A 22,422-nucleotide genomic window follows, 5' to 3' on the forward strand; every position below is an offset into this window, starting at 1 on the left:
TACTTACCTTGGTGGTCTGTCACACCGACGTCGTGAAGATGGGGGGTAGAGAGGGAATGGCGCGTTTTGTAGTGATGACACTTCGTCACACTGCAGTCGTGAAGATGGGGCGATTTTGAGAGAGGGGGTGCGGCGTCCTTCTCTCCTTCTGACAAGGAGAGGCCGCCGTGGGTACCAATGTGGTACCCACATTATGGGGGGTTGACTGCATTGATGGTGGTGATGAGGCAGATGAGACGATCGTCGTCGTTGTTGTTGTGTGTGCGTAATAATTGTGAGGCGAGATGAGACTTGGTTGCACTTTTCTTAGAGAGGTTTTATTTATTACTTGTACAAACAGGCAGAACTCTGCCTCTCTCAATAATATTGGGAGAGGTAACATGCAGTAGCACAGAATACTTCCTCGACCCGTCCTCCACCGTTCCCCCGTCTGGTGGCTGCGCTTTCGCTTATATATCCTAGCAATACCTAATTGATACCTATGTGTTGACCGATTATGAACCGGTTGGCCACGCTGAATAGAGATATCTCAGATGAGGTTGTGACGAAGCTGGTTTGCAACATTGTCTCTTGTTTGTAAGAGATGATGGAGGTGAGTGGCATACTAATTAAGGGGTTTGGCATTAATGAAGTTGATCAAACCTGCTCTTTCACAGCTATTAAATAGATATTCATTCCCATTCAAAGAACATTAAGAATTATCCAATCTGGAAAACTAGCGATGGCGATTTGGATTACTTGGGTAAGGGTTTTAACAATCCCAGTTTTGGCCTGTCGTTTTGAGGTTTTTGCAAATATGTTTTTGTTATTTATTTATAAGTAATTTGGCAAAATTTATCCCCCACTATTCAAAATTTTCGAAAAACTTAGGTCCCGTTCCAATTGGCGTGGCGAAGTCTCAAAATCCTTCAGCAGCGGAGGGCTACTGATTTTCGTACCCTATTTTCAAAAGATTGTCACTACAAATACACAAATCTGGTGTACATCCAGTACGTCCGTTTGCAACTGATCATGATTTCTGGACAGGACGAGGATGCTCAGAGTCTTTTCATTTTAATGGTTTTGGGAGCGATACTTAGCTCGTTAGCGAATTTTTGTACAATCCGCCTCCTGAATGTAAGATTACCTATATTGTTTTATTCCGTGTTTCCCATGGCATCGATAGCTATTTTGATAATAGCTCAACAAATGTTGCCTGTAGCCGTGGGTGTAAATGAAAAGGCGTCCGAAGCCCTGCAGAAGTGGATAGTGGGACTAAATAATGGGAAATTGAACAGTAGTGAGAGAAGGTTTTTGAAAATTAAGTTGCAAGCTTTAAGATCGATTCGTTATCACGGAGGGTTGAATGGCTTTTACTTTTTTGTTGCGGACAAGACTATTAAACGAGAATATTTTGGGGTAATTGTAACGACAACGTTAAATTTATTGCTGTCGTTTCCAGCGGTAAGATATAGGTATTAAAAAAATAATTTGTAGTTATATTAGTTCATGTATTTATGGTATGTTCACGAATTTACGGTACAAATAATTGTTAACAATTTTATTTTAAGTATTGACATGCACGATATTGTTTTATTCCCTGCGAGCGAAGTTTAAAAATTTAATAAGGGAAAGTCCATAAATTATGTCACGCGAGAGGGGGGGGGGTCTAAGGCTCCAATGATATCGTGCCTATGAGACACATGTTAAAAGGGGGGGGGGTTCTAGAAAATCGCGTTTTTTGCGTGACATAATTTATGGATCGCGACTAAGGTTAATGCGTTCAATCGATTGCAAGAGCGTATATGTACATAAAGACATTGTTCAGCTGGTTAGATAATCGTGTTAAACCGAGTGTTATCAGCATTCAGGAAAATGAAGTATGTAAAAAGTCATTGAATAAAATTTTAAATGATGGAACTGGTTGAGTAAAAATTATTTAGGGTTGTCGCATCTTGCTGCATTTCCTCAGTGTTTCCGGAATTTTATGTGTACTCCTCGTTTTCAACTTTCCATGAACCCAAACGAGCTTCGGGGCGAGCACGTCGACGTCAAAAAAAGGCGTCCAAGAATTATATTAGCCGAGAAGCCGAATTATCCTATTATTTAACACCAGTTTATTTTATTTTGGCGTAGAAGTCATTCAATTACCCAAAATCTTGACACCAATTGAATAATTTAAACGCCAAAATAAAATAAACTGGTGTTAAATAATAGGATAATTCGGCTTCTCGGCTAATATAATTCTTGGACGTCGTGCCTGGACGCCTTTTTTTGACGTCGACGTGCTCGCCCCGAAGCTCTTTTGGGTTCATGGAAAGTTGAAAACGAGGAGTATGTACAAGGTCAAAAAGTTTCGAGACAACCAATTATCATTTCTCCAATTTTAGACACCGAACTTTATTTAAACTGTGATTTCCCTTGGCGATTTCCTCCTACATATCTACATATGTCAATTAATTTTTTGTACTTCCTCGTCCCCTTAAAAACCAACATTTTCGTACTCTTCCGTAATGCTTGGATCCTCGAAATTTAAAAATTTGGCGTTTCTCATACAAACACTGACCCCACAGTTTGAGCGTCTCTCCCAAAAACGCAATAATTGGCAGCACCAACAAACTCATCCAAAGATGAAAAAACGTCGAAATGCTTAAATTCAAACTCACCGGAACTACCACATCGGGTCGGTCCATTCTAGAAATAATTTCCCGGGTAAAATTCAACCTCAAATTAGAACCCTTCTTCTCTGCCCTGCTTAAAAACCCGGAATACCCCGCAGATTCTATAAACGACTTGAAATAACCCGGTAACCTTGTCGTTTCCGTATTTTCGAACCGCCAAAATGAATTCCGCTCCAACATGGAGTCCTTACTAGGATAAAATTTGATCCAGTAGTAGTGCCGACGTAGATAGTCCAGCTCATCGGCAACATCCCGGTGCGTCCCGGCGTACACGATCCTGTCGCACTTCACTAGCGCCTCTTCCGTCAAAGAATCCACCGCGGAAGGCGGGAAGTCCTGGTCGAAAACGCGCCAAAGTTTGGTCTTATCCCGCTCCGGAAACCAGATCATTTTCCGAAGCTTCAAAGAAAAGAGATACTCCATCACTTTCGGTAGTTTCACGTTTCCATTTTTAAGGTGCGACACCATCGCCTCCCTTCCACGAAGCGGGACCCTCGATAACCATAAGTAAAGGGCTAGTTGAATATTATGGGACGCCAAGTAAGCATCAATTGCGGTACTGATAGTTTCTAAGAAAGCGAAACTGGATCTGTAATACAGAGGGGCCACAGCCCTGAATGAAGTGGCCCTTAACCCCTTAAGGTATGAGTGCAGCCCTTGACGATGGTTACCTAAACTATGGCCGACACCACCATTTCCGGTAAATTTGCTGGCTACCCGGAAATAGTTGGGGGCGTGGTCCCATTCGGTTCATCGGTGAACTCCATTATCGCGTTGGTCAGAGAGGAACAGTTTCTCCCGGGTTGGGAGGAGCAGTACGGGTGAGTTAGGTCGTCGAAAGAGGTTACGGACTTTCTCGGGAGTGGCGATAGCAGAGAGGAAATTAGGCGGGAAGTGTAAAATTGGGTGAAAAGGATGGATTGAAGCACCCAAACATCGATGACTAGTCGGACGGCGGATCGGTTTTGAAAACGGGGTTGAATTTCGACATTTTTTTTCGAAAAGGGAGGAAAATACAGAGATAAAGTTGAAAATGAATTGGTTTTGAAGGGAGGAGGTCTTGACGTGGGTGATCCCCGTGAAGAAAATGGAGATTGTGACGACGGTGAACATCAGCCAGATCCAAAGGTATGGGTCGAAAGGGAGGAAGTAGATTTCCCAAGAGTACGTCTCCTCAGCCCAGCAGGTCAGAAAAGTCGTCGAGCTAGTTTCCGGAATGACGACGGCCTCCATCTGGTCAAATTGCCTGAGAAGAATGGCATGAAATTATTTAAATTATGCATGTAGTTAGAACTTGTGTGACCAAATGACTTGAAATTTCAGGTAGTTTCCAACTTCAAAAGCAATCGTACCGAAGCCTTTTGTACATACTGTACAAAACTTTAAACATCATGCCTTTCATTTAATGAATACTCACATTTTCTTGGAGGGCTCGTCGTTTGAAACAATGGGAAATTTAAGGTACTCCTTTGTCTTATCGAATCGAAGAGACACATTTTTATGACAATAAACCTCCCTTAACACAGCCGCAATTAGGTTGAACTTAACTTCCTGCTCGATTAAATGCTTCGGAATTGTACAGAAGTCAGGGTATGCGGTATTGTAGGATGTCGCAACTACATGCATTACATTAAGTACCCTTTGTGGGTAGTATTTTTGAACGTTGGATGTAAGGCTGCTATCATTTAAAACCCGTATTTCCCGCCGGTCCCCGCAGATAATACAAAGTAGAAACGTCTCGTCGCTGTCCTCCGTCCAGAGAAAAAAGTAGCGCGCGACTTCGAGCCGCTCGCGCGGATTATCTAACGCGTTTTGAGCTAGGTATTTGACTTCGGTAGGATTTGGGAAAGCTGAGACCCGCATAGCAACAACTTGCCTCCTTTTGTATGGTACCGGTTTACCGAACGGGTCTACCAGAAGGGTCCGAATATTGAGCATTATGCGCGAATGGATATATATATTTGGTAAATTTTTAAGCTATATGTACACCGCGAGACAAAAGAGTCGTCCGTTGTGGAGTTTTGAGTTGAAAATTTCTATCGGAAATAAGTACCCGTTATAATTAAGGTTTGTGGATAATGAAACATCATGAATTGTGAGGGTGGATTGTGTACCTTGGAGAAATTTATGGTCAGATAAGGTTAAGAAATCGGTAACAAGGTGGATATGACAGGTTTGAAACTCGGTGAAATTTAAGGAGAACGCTGACACAAAAGGCGAGTATATTGTAATCAAATTTAGTAGTGTTAGTAGCGAAAGTCTAAAATAAGGGGACATTTCCTTTAAGTTTTTCGAAATGCGAGATGTTAAATAAAGGGTTTGCGTTGGACTACTTACTTAAAAAGTTGTTTTCCTTCTAGTGCGTGGTGAAAGAAATCGATGCGGTATCGCATTAAATAATTTGGAATATAGAAAATCATGTAAGACTCGGGAGAAAGGCATGTAGGTATATATTTAATTAAAATTAATGGATGAATACATGCATATGTAATTATTTTTTAAACCGGAGTGAATTGCGTCCATTTGTAGAAATACGAGTACGCCCGCAATACAATTTTATTTAAAGTACGGCCTTTTTTACATGTTTGATGTTGTTATTATATACGGTATTCCTCTAAGGAGGAGAGACCCTCTACATGTCATCTTCAGATCTTGATGCCCTTTGGATATGTTGGAGTACCCTATGAGTCTACTAAAACCCTCAAGTGGTTTGATGCCATGGCCCCATTTACGCCCGCCACACCCCCTCAAAGGTGTAAAAAACACGAAAAAAGCCCTGTTTTCATGTACTTCAACTGTCACCAAAAATCCAATTTTGCTCGGATTTTCATAAAATTTACATTTTTATGATCCCAGATACTTGTGTGATCATATCCAATAGCAATCTAAACTTTTTTGAGATTTTGAAAATTTTCGAATAATTCATGAGCAGTGGAATGTCCAAAAATTTCGAAAATTTCAAAAATGTTGAGATTGCTATTGGATATGATCACACAAGTATCTGGGATCACAAAAGTGTAAATTTTATCAAAATCCGAACAAAATTGGATTTTTGGTGGATTTTTAAAGTTGGTAACTTTTGTGGTTTTCATCCCTTTGAGTCGGTGTGGCGGGCGCAAATGGGGCCATGGCATCAAACTGCTTCAGGGTTTTAGTAGACTTATAGGGTACTCCAACATATCCAAAGGGCATCAAGATCTGAAGATGACATGTAGAGGGTCTCTCCTCCTAAGCTTGGACAGTCCAGCCATTTTTTTCTCGTAAGATGAGACATGGTGAGTGAACCCGGGTTCGCCTCACCACACTCACCATGTCTCATCTTACGAGAAACAAAAACCATGCACCGTACGAATGTTGGCTGGACTGTCCAAGTTTAGAGGAATACCGTAATATCTATTTAGATAATCCAGAATAGTATTGTTTATGCGAATTGAGAAGGGTGAATTTATGTGAAATTTTAGTCAAAAACACAGTTGCAGTCCACTGTGTTTCATTGTATACATATTTAAAATTCTTTTATAAAAATACATTTTTTACGTCCTTTTTTGCATTTTTATTTTTATTCTATCCAAAAACATACTGTACGCTTTTGGAAATTTTAACTATTTGAATTTCGCCGTGGCGATTTTAGACCTCAAACTGTCCCATATGAACGTATATATGTCTTGATTGTTACATTAAACATATAGTTAAATACATATGAGTGAAAAAGGGTATATGTGTAAGTAAGTACATATGTACGTAAATAGATACATACTCCCTGGAATTAAAGAAAGGGATGGAAATTGTTGTTAAAAGGTTAAGGGCATACGCATTCCTGCAAAACCGGAGTAATAATGAATACATTTTTACGTGTACACTTAACTCAAAAACAGCAGAGTAAAATACCTACCTAATTAACATTTTGAAGGATATTTCTCACAAAATACAAAATTCATCAAGATTTGGAAACATTTTTGTCGCGATTTTTTTTCCAACAAAACACTTGAATTTATTCCAATTTATCATTATCATGGTTTATAATAATCAATTACATATCAGATTTTACTAAAATGAGACGACGTCTTCTTGACAGGGCTTTACTTTTATTGGCCGTCAAGGTAGAAACTAAGCCAAGGCCTGTCTCCTATAATCTTCTTGTCTCTTAAATTTGTAAATATTTTTGCTACATAATCTTAAGTAAGTCTAAAAATAATTTGATAAAATTACAAAATTTCACTAATTAAATTAATTTATGATGCTAATATCAGTTATCCTAGTAAAAAAATACGTGAAACGCGTATTATCACATCTTATCACATTGCATAAAATGATTACTTTAACTAACTAACTTTTTGTCGCGAATAATTTCGACTGTAAATATCTCAGCTATTTTTGTAGTAGCGAATTAGAATGTTCCATAAACTAACAATATTGACTATACTGTCAACCAATCCTCAAAATTTCGAGTCGAACTTACAAATATATTCAGGCTCAGAATTTTTCAATTTTTAAGAAAATCTTCACAAGTGCCCCGTAAATTATAAGTCTGTCCAGTATCTCCAATCCGCCTGATTGACCCCGACTCACAATTCACATTTCACACATGTTTCTCACGGATCTTCTTAAAATCCAGACTAAAAAATTAAGTTGTAAGTACACTCCCAGAAATGCGTTTACGATTATAACCAGAAAGTAAACATATTTATATGACTCTACCGCCAAGGTTATAAATTTGTCACAGCTTGTTATAAATCCATCAAAATTGGTAACAAACGTAATAAAATGTAATGGTGAAAAATTGATAACCAGTTGGTGACAGAATTAATATGTCCTACACTCTGTTATTTGTGTTAAGTTGCTTAATTGTTTATTCCTGATTTTAAGAAGACCCGTGAGAAACATATGAATTGTCAAGTCACTTTCGAAAATCGACTCCAAAATTACCACATCCAGCAGTCCTTTAAAGCGTGACAAAACCGCAATGGAAAATTGCCAGACTTGCACGTGCCAAAATTGCAAAAAATCATTCCCGTCTGAACGGCGTCTTAACATCCACCTGAAACGGATGCACCCTTCCACTCCGAGACTTCGGACGTTTATGTGTGACATCTGTCCGAAAGATTTCTTCACCAGGTATGACCTCAGCCTTCACAAGAAGCACACGCATTCAGCATTGAAACCATTTAAGTGTACCGAGTGCGACAAATCTTTCAAGGTAAATAAAATAGTTAGGTAACGTAGTAATGAATTACCAAAATTAATTATTGCAAATGTCATAATATTTCATATCTAATTAGAGTAAGCTCGGGTGGAAGGTGCATATTTCGTCCCACAAAGGCAAGAAATCCTACCCCTGTCCGCACTGTCCCAAAATCCTGTAGAAAATGACGAAAAATTCAGTTTTCTGATATAAAAAGAACTTCTTAAAAAAGAAAGACTTATGATCGAAAAAAAAATTCTGATATAAATCATTGTGAGAAAGTTACAGAAATTTACAATGACTTTCGTCTTCTCTTGGGTGACCTATTTAATTCAATCACGTGTATTAAATCGCCACAGAACTTGTTTTATAGACAAAAGTAGAGAATCACACAGCCCAAAAATAAATAAAACATTGTCATGCTTATGGTCATATTGTTGGGCTTTTTAATGCCATTTTTCATTAATATTTTGAGGTTTTATCAATCATTCATATCCTACGTTTGTATATATATATTTATTTAGGGCGCAATTATAACAACAATTCAATCATTTGTTTGCATATTTACATAGGCCACACGAATATCCACATAAAATCGGATAACGACCGAAAACAGGTGTCCTGTCCTCACGATGCTTGTTCCGCCAAGTTTGTGTATCGCCACGAGCTAAAACGTCATATTTTCAGGGCTCATAGTATCCTCGAGCGTTCGCGAGACCACAAATGCTCCACATGCTTGGCCGCATTTTTTGATAAGCAGCAGCTCCGCAGGCACGAGGGCATTCACACCCGTGATCCTGCAAAGAACCAATTCATCTGTTACTTTTGTCCGAAAAGGAAACCTGATCAATGCAAGCTGTCAGACCATATGCGAATCCACACTCAAGAAAAACCATACCGTTGCGAGTTGTGCAAAACAGCGTTTAATTTTGTCGAAAACTTGAGGCGACACATTTTCACCCACACGAAGGAAAAGCCGTTCACTTGCAGCGTCTGCGAGATAGGGTTCGGAAACCAAGGATCGCTCCGAACTCACATGGCGACCCATACCGGGGAAAAGCGCTACTTTTGTGAAATGTGCGACTTTTCCAGTTTCCTCAGGGCACCAGTAACCAACCATGTGCGACGGATTCACTACAGATTGAACGAACTACAATGTCACCTATGTCCGAAGAAGTTATTTACTAGGGTTGCCCCGGGTACCGGGTAGTTACCCGGTACCCGGCATACCCGGCCTGTTTTGGGATACCCGGTACCCGGCCGGGTATACTTAAGTACCCGGTCTACCCGGCCGGGTAATATAAATATTCAATTTTCTTACTTAAAATGAAAAATCTTACAAAAAAATACAATCTGATGGATTTCATTTTTGTACTTGGTTTAATATATTTGGAAAGAATGGGTACAACCTTGGCCAACACTGATTTGGAAATTTTCATACAAATTTTAAAATTACTTTGAGCGCACTCGCGTCAGCGAATTATCAATCAGTCAATTTGCATATCTCGCACTCTCGCACATTAAGCATACCTTGCGAAGTTTTTTGAAATTTGCAACATTTCTCAATGCTTTTGCTAAAAAGCCATTTTTTGAAAGATTATTTCCTAGACTCATCCTCGCGACCACCAGCGAGAGAAATTTCAAACATCCAAGACAAATGGATCAAAATAGACGTCTTTATTGGATTTCCGAGACTTTCGAAGTGCTATCTTGCTAATTGATTCGCAGGAATATCGTCTCAGAAATAACTTTCTTAAGCCCCACAAGTTTGCTGAATGATTGCGATGATAAATGAAGCATTGTCGTAAGTATGCCTTTTGTGTGTCCCACATGATTCTTTCATTTATGCAATATCTACTTTCTAGGCCGAATCATTAGCCTGCGAAGTTAAAATTTTTACTATATGCATATGCACTGGACAAAGATATATATATACATAAAACAAGTTCAAAGATAGGCTACATCGGTCACCTAGGTGACCTATGGGGGAGCAAAGTGTAACCACAGTGAGTGTAACATAGAGAAGGCTACCCATACCTATTTTTACAAATTCATCTAAAATTTGGTATTGAGGTTAAAAATGAAGTTTGCATTGTAGAAATTTGTCTTGTAATTTTAAAACTTAAAAAAGAGTAAGAATTAAATGATTCGACAAGCAGATCCGCCGACTATTTCAAAAGTACAAATACTTAATTGGATTATGTTCCCCACATGAAACGAATTAAAACTTAGCATTTTTTCGGGCGCCAAAATTTCCTTTGGGGGGGTTATGAGAATAATGGGAGATAAATGTGGTGCACATAGGGCACAGCATATCTATGAAATGGGTTGATGAAATTTCAAAAACAAAATTTTGTTACACTCTCTGGATCAGTACCCCGATAGGTTTTTCGAACTGAGGTGGAATTCCGACTTTGAGGGGTTTTCACAGCGACGCAAAATTGACTCAGAAATTAATTTTTCGCTATAACGAAAAAGTATGACGAAATGTTCATACATTAGCTTTTCACCAATTTTTACTACATTGCAAATTATTAGTAGTAGAATAAAGGTTAAATTACCCAGAAAGTCGAAATCGACCTGCGTGACCTTTTTCGGGGATCGAAAGGTCACAATGTCAAAGGTCACATAGCCACATAAATGGGGTATCGTTGGAAAGGTATTGGCGAGAGGATTCAGAATATGTATACTTTGTGGGGTCTGAAACCACTCCCTGCAAACATAGAGCCAAAAGAATATTTTTGAGTTTTTCCCATGCATGCTTCCGTGTTAGCTCCCAATCCACTGCTGTGTTAAATTCTGGACAACTGCCGATTTTCGTTCTTTGGCCTCTAGACTTGCAGGGAGTGGTTTCAGACCCAACAAAGTATACATATTCTGAATCCCCTCGCCAATACCTTTCCAACGATACCCCATTTATGGGGTAATGTGACATTTGACATTGTGACCTTTCGATCCCCGAAAAAGGTCACGCATGTCGATTTCGACTTTCTTTGTAATTTAACCTTTATTCTACTACTAATAATTTGCAACGTAGTAAAAATTGGTGAAAAGCTAATGTATGAACATTTCGTCATACTTTTTCGTTATAGCGAAAAATTAATTTCTGAGTCAATTTTGCGTCGCTGTGAAAAACCCCTCAAAGTCGGAATTCCACCTCAGTTCGAAAAACCTATCGGGGTACTGATCCAGAGAGTGTAACAAAATTTTGTTTTTGAAATTTCATCAACCCATTTCATAGATATGCTGTGCCCTATGTGCACCACATTTATCTCCCATTATTCTCATAACCCCCCAAAGGAAATTTTGGCGCCCGAAAAAATTGCTAAGTTTTAATTCGTTTCATGTGGGGAACATAATCCAATAGAGTATTTGTACTTTTGAAATAGTCGGCGGATCTGCTTGTCGAATCATTTAATTCTTACTCAAAAGTGTTGCGAATTCTAGAAAAATTAGAAAAATTCCTGCTATTTGTAGTATATAAATGTTACCCGGTACCCGGCCGGGTAGCCGGGTACCCGGCATAAATTTTAGGCCGAGTACCGGGTAGTACCGCTACCCGGGGCAACCCTATTATTTACCAAGGCGGAATTAAGGCTGCATGTAGAAAGGCGTCTTGGATTTCCTTGTTATTTATGCAAAGTACCATTCCGAAGGGTTCGAGACATGGAGGATCATCTGAGACGGTGCACGGGAGAGAGAACGATTGAATGTTTATGGAAGTTTGGGGTGAAATAAGAATGAAGAATTGAAGGTTTAATCTTCATTAAATTTTCCACCACAGTAAACGATTGTCACGCCTTGCATCTGATATAATTATCCATATTTCTTTTTTCAAATCTGTTCATGTTTTCTCCGAGTAACTCCCTCTACCTAAATATCCAACTCTGTGCATGGCACTAGCCGTCAAATAAATGCATGTGTATGTATGTCAGTATGTGCATATATGTAGCAGAACTAAAACCAAGTACTTAACAATTTACACAAAGTTAAAATAAATGTCCACTTATTTCAAACTGTCGTCCATCCTTCTAAATTTAATTATAGTACACGTATCACATTTCCACCTAAATTACATCGAGTTTAGAACCTGTCATATACCTCGTTACCGATTTCGTCACCTTACCTGACTATAAATTTCTCCAAAGTATACACTCCACGTTAACGATTAATAAGGCTTCATCGCCAGACCTTAATGAAGACGGATACCCATTTCCGCTAAACATTTACGCCTCTAAGCTCCACAATGGTCGTCTCTTTTGTCTCGCAGGGTACATTTGCTTAAAAAATTACCACACATTAATCTGCATTCGCGTATGTACAGGGTGGTTAAAATGTCAAGCCACCATAGCTGGAAAATCTTATCTACCTACGAACCTAGTTAGTAGTACACTTGGACCCCGGGTAGTACACTTCGACCGGCCGAAGGCCGGTCGAAATATTTGTCGGACAAATATATAATGATCAGCAGAAAGTACACAAGACCAGTTGGAAGTACACTATAACTAGTACAAAATTGCTAGGAAATGCACACTAACCGTTAAAAGTAGTACACAATGTGTACAACACATCGATTACTAGAAACTAAATAGAACATACACCTGTCTTCGATAATGTAGTACACTTCGACCAACAAAATAAGGAGAAAATATATTTATACGACCTAATGGAAGTACACTTCGGCCAAGACAAAATCTGGAAAAAGTACAGGAGCGAATGGAAGTTCACTTGGTCATGAAAAAATCTGGGAAAAGTACAGGATCGAATGGAAGTACACTTCGTCCAAGAAAAAATCCGGAAAAAGTACAGGAGCGAATGCAAGTACACTTCGACCAAGCAAAAATCTGGAAAAAGTACAGGATCGAATGGAAGTACACTTCGTCCAAGAACAAATATGGAAAAAGTACAGGATCGAACGGAAGTACACTTCGTCCAAGAAAAAATCTGGAAAAAGTATAGGATCGAATTTAAGTACACTTCGTCCAAGAAAAAATACAGAAAAAGTATAAGAGCGAGTGGAAGTGCACTTCGACCAACACAAAAACTGGAAAACATATGTATACACAAGCGAATGAAAGTGCACTTCGACCAAAACAAAATCAGAGAAAACCGGGCATCCACAATTGGGAAATACGCTCAGGACACAGAAATATGTACGTGGAAAATTATATTTCAAATTCCATTCCCAAACCGTTCTACTGATTTTAGCCTCAACAATTTTCAATTGCCGTGTCCATATCAATTTTTCTTACGATCATCATTTTTCTAAGGGACATGCTTGGGGCGGCTATGGTATCTCCAAATTTAAGGCCTGGTCATATTTTACAACATAAGTCTTTATTGTGGACACTATGGCTTTCTAGAAATAGTAATTCTTTCATCCCCGAATCGGTTTTCGATTTTTTTCACGTCACTCCAGGCTGGCCAACTGATTTCACGTGATGCAACACTTTGGGGTCAATTTTAGGACACGTTTTTGGAGTTTCAGAATTGAGCAAGCAGAGACTGGTTCACCTTGAACTAATCCTAAACTTTCCAAAACACACGCAATGTTTTGTTTAGCGCTGTTGTTTCAAAAACTATGGGTAATTATCGACTAGGACTACAAAGTAGAAAGACCCTGTATCCACAAAAATTTCACAAACTGTTTGAGATTGAAACTTGACAATTTTCACAATACTAGCTAAGAAAGCTTGGCAACGATCAAATTGAGTTCGCAATCACCGTAAATTCTATTTTAAATTTTCGAGTCGAGTTGACAATTTGACTCGATTCGTGGAGTTCGAATCCTTGGGGGAGTCGAGTCTTATAAACATGAATGAAATTAAATCACAAGGAAAATTATTCCATGGGGCGTTACTGGCGCAACCTCTTCGAAAATTCTGAAAGCTAATTTCAGACTCTCATAGCCCAACTACCACATAGCTTTTCAAAAATGTATCATACATCTTGGTTTAATACCTACATCAAATACTAATTTGAAGGAGAGAAGTTGAACAAAATAATATTTAGTTTCTCAAAAGTATCCTCGCTGGTATAGTTTTCAAATTCATGGCTGATGCCAGCAAATTTGCGAAGGTATTAACCTTTTCATAAAGCTTCGAATCTGATAGTTTATAAAAATCCGAAGTCTAAAATTAGTCGCAGTTTTTTAATTTATAAACGACTCTAATTTGTGTGCCCAAACTTGATTTTGACCAGTTAACATGTTTTTACATCAGCATCGTAAATCATTTCTGAATCTATGCTTTTGAACGAGTTTTTTCTTTGGTACACTTTTAAAATAAATATAGTTTATTGAGTCACATTATAATGTCATAAATTACAAAAAGTTTACTATGGCCAAACCCCGCACAAGCAGGAAATACTTGAACCATTTGCCGTATTTCATACCAATCATCATAAATAAATAAAATTCATCATACTATTTTGAGAGTAATAGTGCCTCTTTCAATTTTTTCTTAAATAACTCATAGTTTGTCTTTCGTTTCAATTCAGTACTTAAATTATTCCAAAGTTGAACACCTCTAAAATTAAATGTTGATAACCCAAAATATGTCTTAGCAGTAGTAGTTGATCTGTGCCCATCCTCAGAGAGGCGAGTATTGTGATTATGCACAGAACTTAGCTTATCAAAGTAATTACTAAAATACGGGACATTATGGAGTTTAATAATTTTATACATAATACATAGTAGTCTGTAATCACTCATATCTTTTGGAAACATCCATCCTAGGTCATTGTGGATGTCCCTAGCCACGCTATCATACTTTCTTTTGCATAACACTAACCGAGCTAGAGACCGAATTACTTTCTCCGCTATCTTTAAGTGTGTGGAGTGTGTACCACCCCACACACTGGACATATAACTTAGAACAGATAGCACCAACGCTGCTCCAACCTTGACCAATACATCTTGTGTAAAATATTGCCTAATACTATACAGACAGCGAATACGATAAAAACATTTCTTTGCCATATCATTTATATGTAATTTGCTTAGAGTCGAATCAAATATATAACCAACACATCTTAAACAATCGGATGGATTAATTGTAACATCGCAAATTTGTACATTAAAATCACCCAAGTATTTTAATTTCGGTTTACTCGATAACATCAATAACTTAGTTTTGCCAGGGTGTAGTGTCATGTCATTTACCTGCGCATAACTAACAAGAGCAGCCATATCACTGTTTATACGCAACTGCAACTCTGCCAGTTGGTTAATGTTACCAATAAAAATAATAGTCCCATCATCAGCGTAACAAAATAACGTACCATTTTTTATCACAAAGCACATATCATTCAAAAAAAGAGAAAAAAGTCTTGGACCTAAAATAGATCCAGCCAAAACTCCCAATAATGTCTTTTGTACCGTCGATTTTCTACTATTCTGATAAACAAATTGCTTCCTGTTACAAAAATAACTCCTGAGCCAATGATCAGATATTTTAAACTGTGTCGCCAATTTATATAAGAGTTTTTCTCTGGGCAAAGAATCGAATGCTTTGGCATAGTCAATACTTATCATAGCACAAATTAACCCCTTATCAACATTTATTTTAACCAAATCACTCATTGCTAGAATCAACTGCTCGGTGCTGTGACCTTTCCGAAAGCCAAATTGATATTTTGAAAGGAACTTATTAGAGTAAATATATTTCTCCAATCTACTACTGTAAATCCTTTCCATGATAAGCATCAGATTCGCATTTACAGCAATAGGGCGAAAGTCAGACGGTTGTGTGGCGTAGGATATTTTGGGAATCGGTACAATCCTGGAGTATTTAATGATATCGGGAATTACACCAGAACTAAATGATTCATTTATAACATTTAACACAGCTTGTTGAACAGAAGGAATTGGCATAACTAACTTTAACATGAATTTGGATATACCAGTAGTGTCGTCAGCTCTGTTATTCTTATCTTTCATCCCCTTCCATGCCTGCAATAATTCATACATGAAAACAGATTTAACTTTAAAATACACGTCATCATTATATAATACTGTAGGGTTACTAGATAAAGAGTCAAGATGTGCTTTCCCAGGGGGAAAACCCATCGTACAATAGTAATTATTAATTTCATCGAGATCTATATCTGGCCCAATTTGTCCCTGCACTTTACCAAACGTCAACCCAAGATTCTTCAAAGTTTTCCAAACACCAACTTTTCCTAGCATTTTTGAAGTGTACATCTTCATATCTCTCTTAATACTTGATCTGATCTGTTTTTCAACAAATCTATATTTCTGATGTACATAACTAGAATTATTCACCCTCCATTCCTTATATAAATTATTCCTCTCAATTATCAAACTCTTTGTATGACCAGAAACAAATAATAACTTTCCCTCGCGAACTTTCTTTTCCACAAACGGAGCCTCTAAGTCAAACACAATTGTCATTACATTAATAAATTTTTCAGCTAAATTATCATCACAGTACAGTTCATCATTACTTAACATATTTACAAAACTCTCATAATTAATTTTATCAAAATTACGTGCATTGACACGCTTCTCCCTTTCAACCACTTTACTAGGAAAAATGTACTTACAATAACTAAAACGATGGTCCGATATAACTTGGTCAGATACTTCACATAACGCAATATTTACAGACTGGCTTTTATGAATAATTATCACATCTAATAAATTATCCTCTCTGGTTGGTGACTTTACAATTTGCAACAACGAGTGTCTGCGAAGAGTGTCGACAAATTTTTTGGTTAACTTACTCTGTTCCAACAAGTTTATATTAAGATGTCCAAGAATAAACACATCCTTTTTCGATTTTAACAAGTAACACAATAATAGATCAAAATTTTCTAAATCATTCGCCTTCGGTTCTGGAATATAAACACAACATATTACAAACGATTTATGGTGACCTTGTTGCACAGATACACATATGTATTCCATAGTTGAATCACTGAACCACTCTACATCTTTTACAATTACTCGATAAGCACTAAATTTTTTGTGAAGCAACACCGCTACGCCTCCTCCTCTGGTCGGTCTGTCCTCTCTGTATAAACTGTAATCTCTCGGAATGCAGTATTCAGTATCACTTTTGAACAAAGTTTCTGATAAACATAATATATCAAGATTAAAACAAGAAATGAGTTGAATAATGTTATGAAATTTGTCCCGATACGATCGAACATTTTGGTGCCCAAGTGTGATTTGCCGGGATGAGCCATGTCCGATCGCCCCCTTTAATCATTGAGTAGATCCGAGATCCATATCGTCAATACCAGTCATATGTTTTTTACTCGAGTTGTCTTCACCAGTCTGCTGACGCTTCCTTTTCTTTGCCGACCTTGTTCCAACTGGTGACCTCAGTTGAATTTCTTGCTGCTGAATCTTTGTCAAATCCCTTCTGACCGATATCTTATCAAACTCACGGTGTTCCTTAAGTTTAACGCACTCCCTAAGTGCTTTTGCTCTCTCAGACGCAGACGGAAGGGGAATCCGTAACGGCCTTGGCCCCTTCTTATTCGGGACACCAATTCTGTTATCAATTAATGGACCTGTCCAGGTAGGATAAATGACACCCATTAATTTTACTGCTAACTTAAGGCCCTCGCCAGATTCAGGGACTCCCATCAAGACTAGATTCGACATCCTTATCACACGTTGCTGTTGTTCCTTAAGTTCCTCACGGACAGCCGCCATCTCACGTACCACGTCAGCCTCGACCCCGTCAATCCTCTTTTCTAAGTTGTCCGTCTTAGCTTTAATTTTTGACACCTCCTGAGTCAGCGATCGAACCTCCTCCAGTAATTTGTCGTTCGCCTTATTCACGACTTCTTCCACCACTCGCCTTAACGTGTCCTCCGTTATTCCAGACATAGCAATATAAGGAAAATTGTTACGATTTGTTGTTAACTGTCCAAAGAGATTTTGAGTGACAAAGTTCTTGCCTGAATATTAGCCCAGTCCAGACCCACTCAATTGCTTGCAATTTAATTTGCTGCCAAACACGGTCAGGACTGGGACCGACGTGACGACCAACTAAAGTTTTGTCTTTAATTGTATGCAGGAGAGTTCGAAGGAAAATATTTAAGTGATAATTGTAGTAAACAACGTAGTTACTTCAGTAATTTCAATAAATTAAATAACTACAGTAGGGAGAATGGAAATTTTTGCGTCCTCTCAGTTCACCGTTCCCGCTATTGTGCTTTTCTTTTGTAACTTTTCTTTGTGCTGGATTTAATTCCTAGTTTGTGAGATGCAACGATAGATAAGTCGCTTCAATTAATATTAGCGATACTGGCATCCACTTTTGTATGTATACAAATCCATAGCAGATGTATATATGAATTCAGCATCGTGCCGAACGGAAATTTTATTTAAAAATCAGTTGTGCGAAAGAGGTTAACAAAATGAGGAGTCAATAAAAATTCTGCGTCTCGATTGATGAATTACTCTTTTTTCTACTGTACCATTTCAATTTCAAACTATTTATTTGACGGTTTACTATATAAACATTTGAATAGTTTGATACCAACGAAAGCCCTCAGGCAAAATTGTCTACATTATTGGATGATCCTCTTAAGGCCTATTTCGTACTCTTCATTCTAGCCATGTTTTGATTTAATTTTCACAGTTTATGTGTCTTCGGATTTATTTTACTTTCACGAAAAATTAACGCTAGGCCAACAGCAAATGGAAGTTTATAGTGGCATTCATTTTGCTTTAAGTTTGGTTTAGTTTTCACTCCATTTTCCAAAGTTGAAAGTGTTTCAACTTTTGAAAAATGAAAACAGCGTTAATTTCTTTATAGTCAACTCTAACTATGGTCGAGGATGCCCTGTATGGTTTGTGTATTGTATTTTTACTTGTTACACAGTGCATCGGAGGTTTTATTCATTTATTATTACTTTGGCTTTCCGAACCGTAGTTTAGGATTGAGATTCCTTCCAAACTCGGGATTTCAATTTCCAATTCTATCAACAAAATGAAATAATTGTGAAATGAATTACGATCAACTATACGTTCCAAAATTTAAAATAACGTGAAATCTATCGTGAAATCAAAATAAAATTGAAATGACGAGTATAAATACGAGGTAAATAATTTGTTTGGAAAAAGCGCGTATTGTAGTAAAAAAAACTTCATAATATAAAAACATCTAAGTTAACTGCGTTCGACTCGTCGGGTTTGTCCACTTTGATCTGAGTAATTAAATTATTGTAGTTTGTGGGACACTGTAAAGCAAAGTGCTTATATTTATATATAAAATATTAGCATAAGGAAAATACAGTGTACAAAATCCAACCAAAAATAAATATTGTAGTATTAAGGGAAATTCCCAACAATTTTAATGAACTATATGTCGGACTGGAGCATTTTGAAGCTTTTTCAATTGTTTTTTTTGCTTTCTACCAATCCTTGTGACATGGATTATCTGCACGGATGAAAATAAAAATGGACTTGACCACGTCCTAGCAAGCAGACCAAAGTTGCTTTATTTACAGTCGACCCAAAAGCCAGCACAGATTCGGCTACAGTTGCAAACCGTCAAAAAATAGAGACGGGGATAATTTTTGCTCGGTTATACGTACATAACTTGAAGAACTTAAAAGGCATGAAAGGAATCAAATAATAAAAGACAAGGTTATGAAAGTTGAAGATGAGTTAATCGAGTGTGCTTATTTCCAGATTATACTATATCTCACTGATAGGGTGGAGCTATGATCATTGCCGCAACCATCATAATCTTCACAAAAATTTTTCCAAGCTTCCCGCACCACTGCTCAGGTTCCTGCTGATTCATAGTGTAGTATATCTTTGGAGGAATCATGAAGATAAAGCCATGCTTCGTCGATGCTTACCCCGCCTCTTTATCTTCGGGATTTATTTTTGTATCCATTGTCCTACCGAATTTCACGGGCTTTGAAAATTAGTAGAACCATTCGGTTGTGACCATAAGCGGGAAGATCAGTCCAAAGTATGTTGCCATTAGGGGTAACTGTAGACGTATTTCAAGGAACCGCCGTTTCGAGGTTCATTGTTTCTTACTTTTGCGTCAAATTTCAATTTTAGCAAAAACGAACTTTTTTCCTGCTAGTACACTAGCGAAGTGTTAGTAGTACACTTCAAAAATCTTGTAAGATTTTCCAGCTATGCAAGCCACAATGGAAAATTTTTCAATGGGAAAAGTCCCTAAATCTCCATTAGTTACAAGATTTGGGATTGAGATTTTTATAAATTATTATCAAAACTGATGACAAAATTCTTAAAATGTTGCATTTTAGAGACAAAATTTCGGTAACTAATGGAAATTTATGGATTTTTCCCATCGAAAAATTTTCCATTGTAGCGTGACATTTTAACCACCCTGTATAATGCTTAACATTTATTCCCTTTTGGTCGACTCGTTTGGTGAACGTATGCGTATGGTAAACGTACTTATAATCCTTACTGCCCAAATTTCCCAAGAAATGAGACACTATCGCTCAGAATTATCACAAATATTTATTTATTTATATGTACATTATTTCCTTAAATTCAACAGATTTTAAGATTGTAACGTGCGTTTACAGAGTGTATCAACCATTTATACCAATTGAAAGTGTTTTCTGCTAAAATAATTTTACACACATGAATAAAAACTTCCGGAATTAGTGGATATATCTGTAACAAATATTTGTTGTGTATTATCCTATTAAAATAAATCCCTTTCCAGTGTAGCAGGAGGTTACGAATATATAAAAATGATGCTGGGAATTGCCTGAAAAAGAAAGGGATTGATTTTCAAATTTTGGAATCGTTTAAGTAAGCAACAATTGTAAAAGTATCGTTCTCCGAAATAATGTGAATCTCCGTTGTTTCTCTATTACTATCCGGAGTTGAAAAGTAAATATAAACTATAAACACGAATAAAAATAGGAAACATAAGATACACAATCCCAAACCTATTTGTGTGCATGAATACCTTTCCCAAAATTTCCACTTATTCCTTAGATGATTTTGCATTGGAGGAATCCATTCCGTCCCCGAATTCGTTCGGATGGCGTCAATTAATTTTCGTTTTGTCTCTGCCCGTACCGCGGCCACGGAGCCTTGTTCAATTTGCCGACACTGGTCTGGATTGCGAAGCGAACCAAGGATTACTGGGATGGTTGGGATAATGCCGAATTTTGCGGCGAAAATCTTATTTTCTTCCCACCATCCGTAATGACTTGGGTAATCACAATGACTAATAAACAGAATGGTGGGAAGGGTCGTGTTGAATATGTAGTTTCTATCTGACACTGCGAAATGGTCCATGGCATCAGTAATCCGGCCGCGGCGTAGTATGTAGATGATACAGGAGGGGATAATAGGGTCTAGGTTGGTCAAAGTTTGCTTAAGTTGTCCAATCGGCATTAATTCGCAGGATATTGCAGAATTTGGGACGCATTCTAACAAATTTTTCAGACTTCGTTTTCCCGATGCTGGATAAAAAAGAGTGATGTTGATTAGTCAAGATTACATAATTGGAAAAAGTACTTTATAGCATTGCACGGTATGGGTAAATCTGGAAGGAATTAATTGCAAAATTTTCGAAGCTCAAATTTGGCATGAATATGGATTTAGAAATGTTGAAAATAAATATCTGACGTAGGGAAATGTGATTAACTAATTGTTTTTTCATTGATATAAATTAAGAATTATTATTAACTGCATCCCAACTCTTACTAATCTTACCAGGTAATCCACAAATTAAGACGTGAGGCATTATGCAAACATACGTTAAGGAAGGAAGAAATGTGTGAAAAAATATAGAATATATTTTTTATCGTCTCCGTGGTTCAATTGGCAATATCAAACTGCAACGTATTCCGTGAAGAGTACCTATTTTATTTTTTGGCTTATTTGCACATGCAATACTTACTTCACTCTTAAAAATAATGTTGAAAATTGATTTGGCTCTGAAATCCACATAGATTAAGTAACATACACTAAATCCAAAGTAAACTTTACTTGTTATCCGGTTAACGGTACTCTGGATTTAATGTAGTTTAATTTATATAGAATTTATTTAGAGTGCATTTGCTTTTCAATGGAAGGAAAATATTTGCAAGAGTGTACTTAAATATGCGTCCTTTCCTTTTGTGTAATACTAATTTGGACCGGATTCTTAGAATGGTTAACCGTTGACATGAATACTCTGGACAAAAATAAGTTGGAGTATGAAACAGTTTGTTTAAATATGTATGTAAATAATGCATTTTGACAGTTTTGGATGTGTACATATGTACATGTGTAGATACACAATGGGCGAATAAATAAACAGGTTGTTTATAGGGATAGTATTTACTTTAATGTGGACTTCCTACCTCATTCTTGGGGGTGTTCACTACGAGTTTTCGCAGCAAGACATAAAATTGCGAACTAATTACACATGTTCGTAAGCGAATTTTTTAAGCCAAAATTGTTGGCGACTTTGCTTTTCTGTTAACGTCGCAAATGACGCGAACTCGTAAGTAATTTACTCTTTGAAATATTATTAGAATTATTATCGAGTATTAGAATCTATGTATTACCTCCATTATCTTACATTTCTAATATACCCACATATT

The 22,422-nt window shown here is 37.4% G+C and overlaps 3 protein-coding genes across 4 annotated transcripts; 2 read left to right on the forward strand and 1 right to left on the reverse strand.

Annotated features, from left to right (window-relative positions):
• LOC118433155 lies at window positions 1–1,639 on the forward strand. The gene is made up of 2 exons (XM_035844819.1): window positions 1–742; window positions 871–1,639. The coding sequence occupies exons 1-2, from the start codon at window positions 722–724 to the stop codon at window positions 1,459–1,461; spliced, it is 612 nt and encodes a 203-aa protein (XP_035700712.1). The 5' UTR covers window positions 1–721; the 3' UTR covers window positions 1,462–1,639.
• Window positions 1,640–3,338: 1,699 nt separating this feature from the next.
• Window positions 3,339–9,052, forward strand: LOC110861590 (zinc finger protein 525). Its single transcript, XM_022110719.1, has 3 exons — window positions 3,339–3,437; window positions 3,666–3,846; window positions 8,415–9,052. The coding sequence occupies exons 1-3, from the start codon at window positions 3,339–3,341 to the stop codon at window positions 9,050–9,052; spliced, it is 918 nt and encodes a 305-aa protein (XP_021966411.1).
• An 11,261-nt stretch (window positions 9,053–20,313) lies between these two features.
• Window positions 20,314–21,913, reverse strand: LOC110861598. Of its 2 annotated transcripts, none has more exons than XM_022110728.2 (3): window positions 21,548–21,913; window positions 20,793–21,294; window positions 20,314–20,724 (listed from the first exon to the last, which is right to left on the reverse strand). In XM_022110728.2, the coding sequence occupies exons 1-3, from the start codon at window positions 21,576–21,578 to the stop codon at window positions 20,697–20,699; spliced, it is 561 nt and encodes a 186-aa protein (XP_021966420.1). In that variant the 5' UTR covers window positions 21,579–21,913; the 3' UTR covers window positions 20,314–20,696. The 2 variants fall into 2 exon arrangements, with proteins under 2 accessions (XP_021966420.1, XP_021966419.1); XM_022110727.2 differs by having other exon boundaries at window positions 20,314–20,588; window positions 21,548–21,902.
• Between the last annotated feature and the right edge of the window lie 509 nt (window positions 21,914–22,422).

This window comes from Folsomia candida, unplaced genomic scaffold (genome assembly GCF_002217175.1).
Source record: "Folsomia candida strain VU population unplaced genomic scaffold, ASM221717v1 Fcan01_Sc043, whole genome shotgun sequence".
Classification (NCBI taxonomy): Eukaryota; Metazoa; Arthropoda; class Collembola; order Entomobryomorpha; family Isotomidae; genus Folsomia; species Folsomia candida.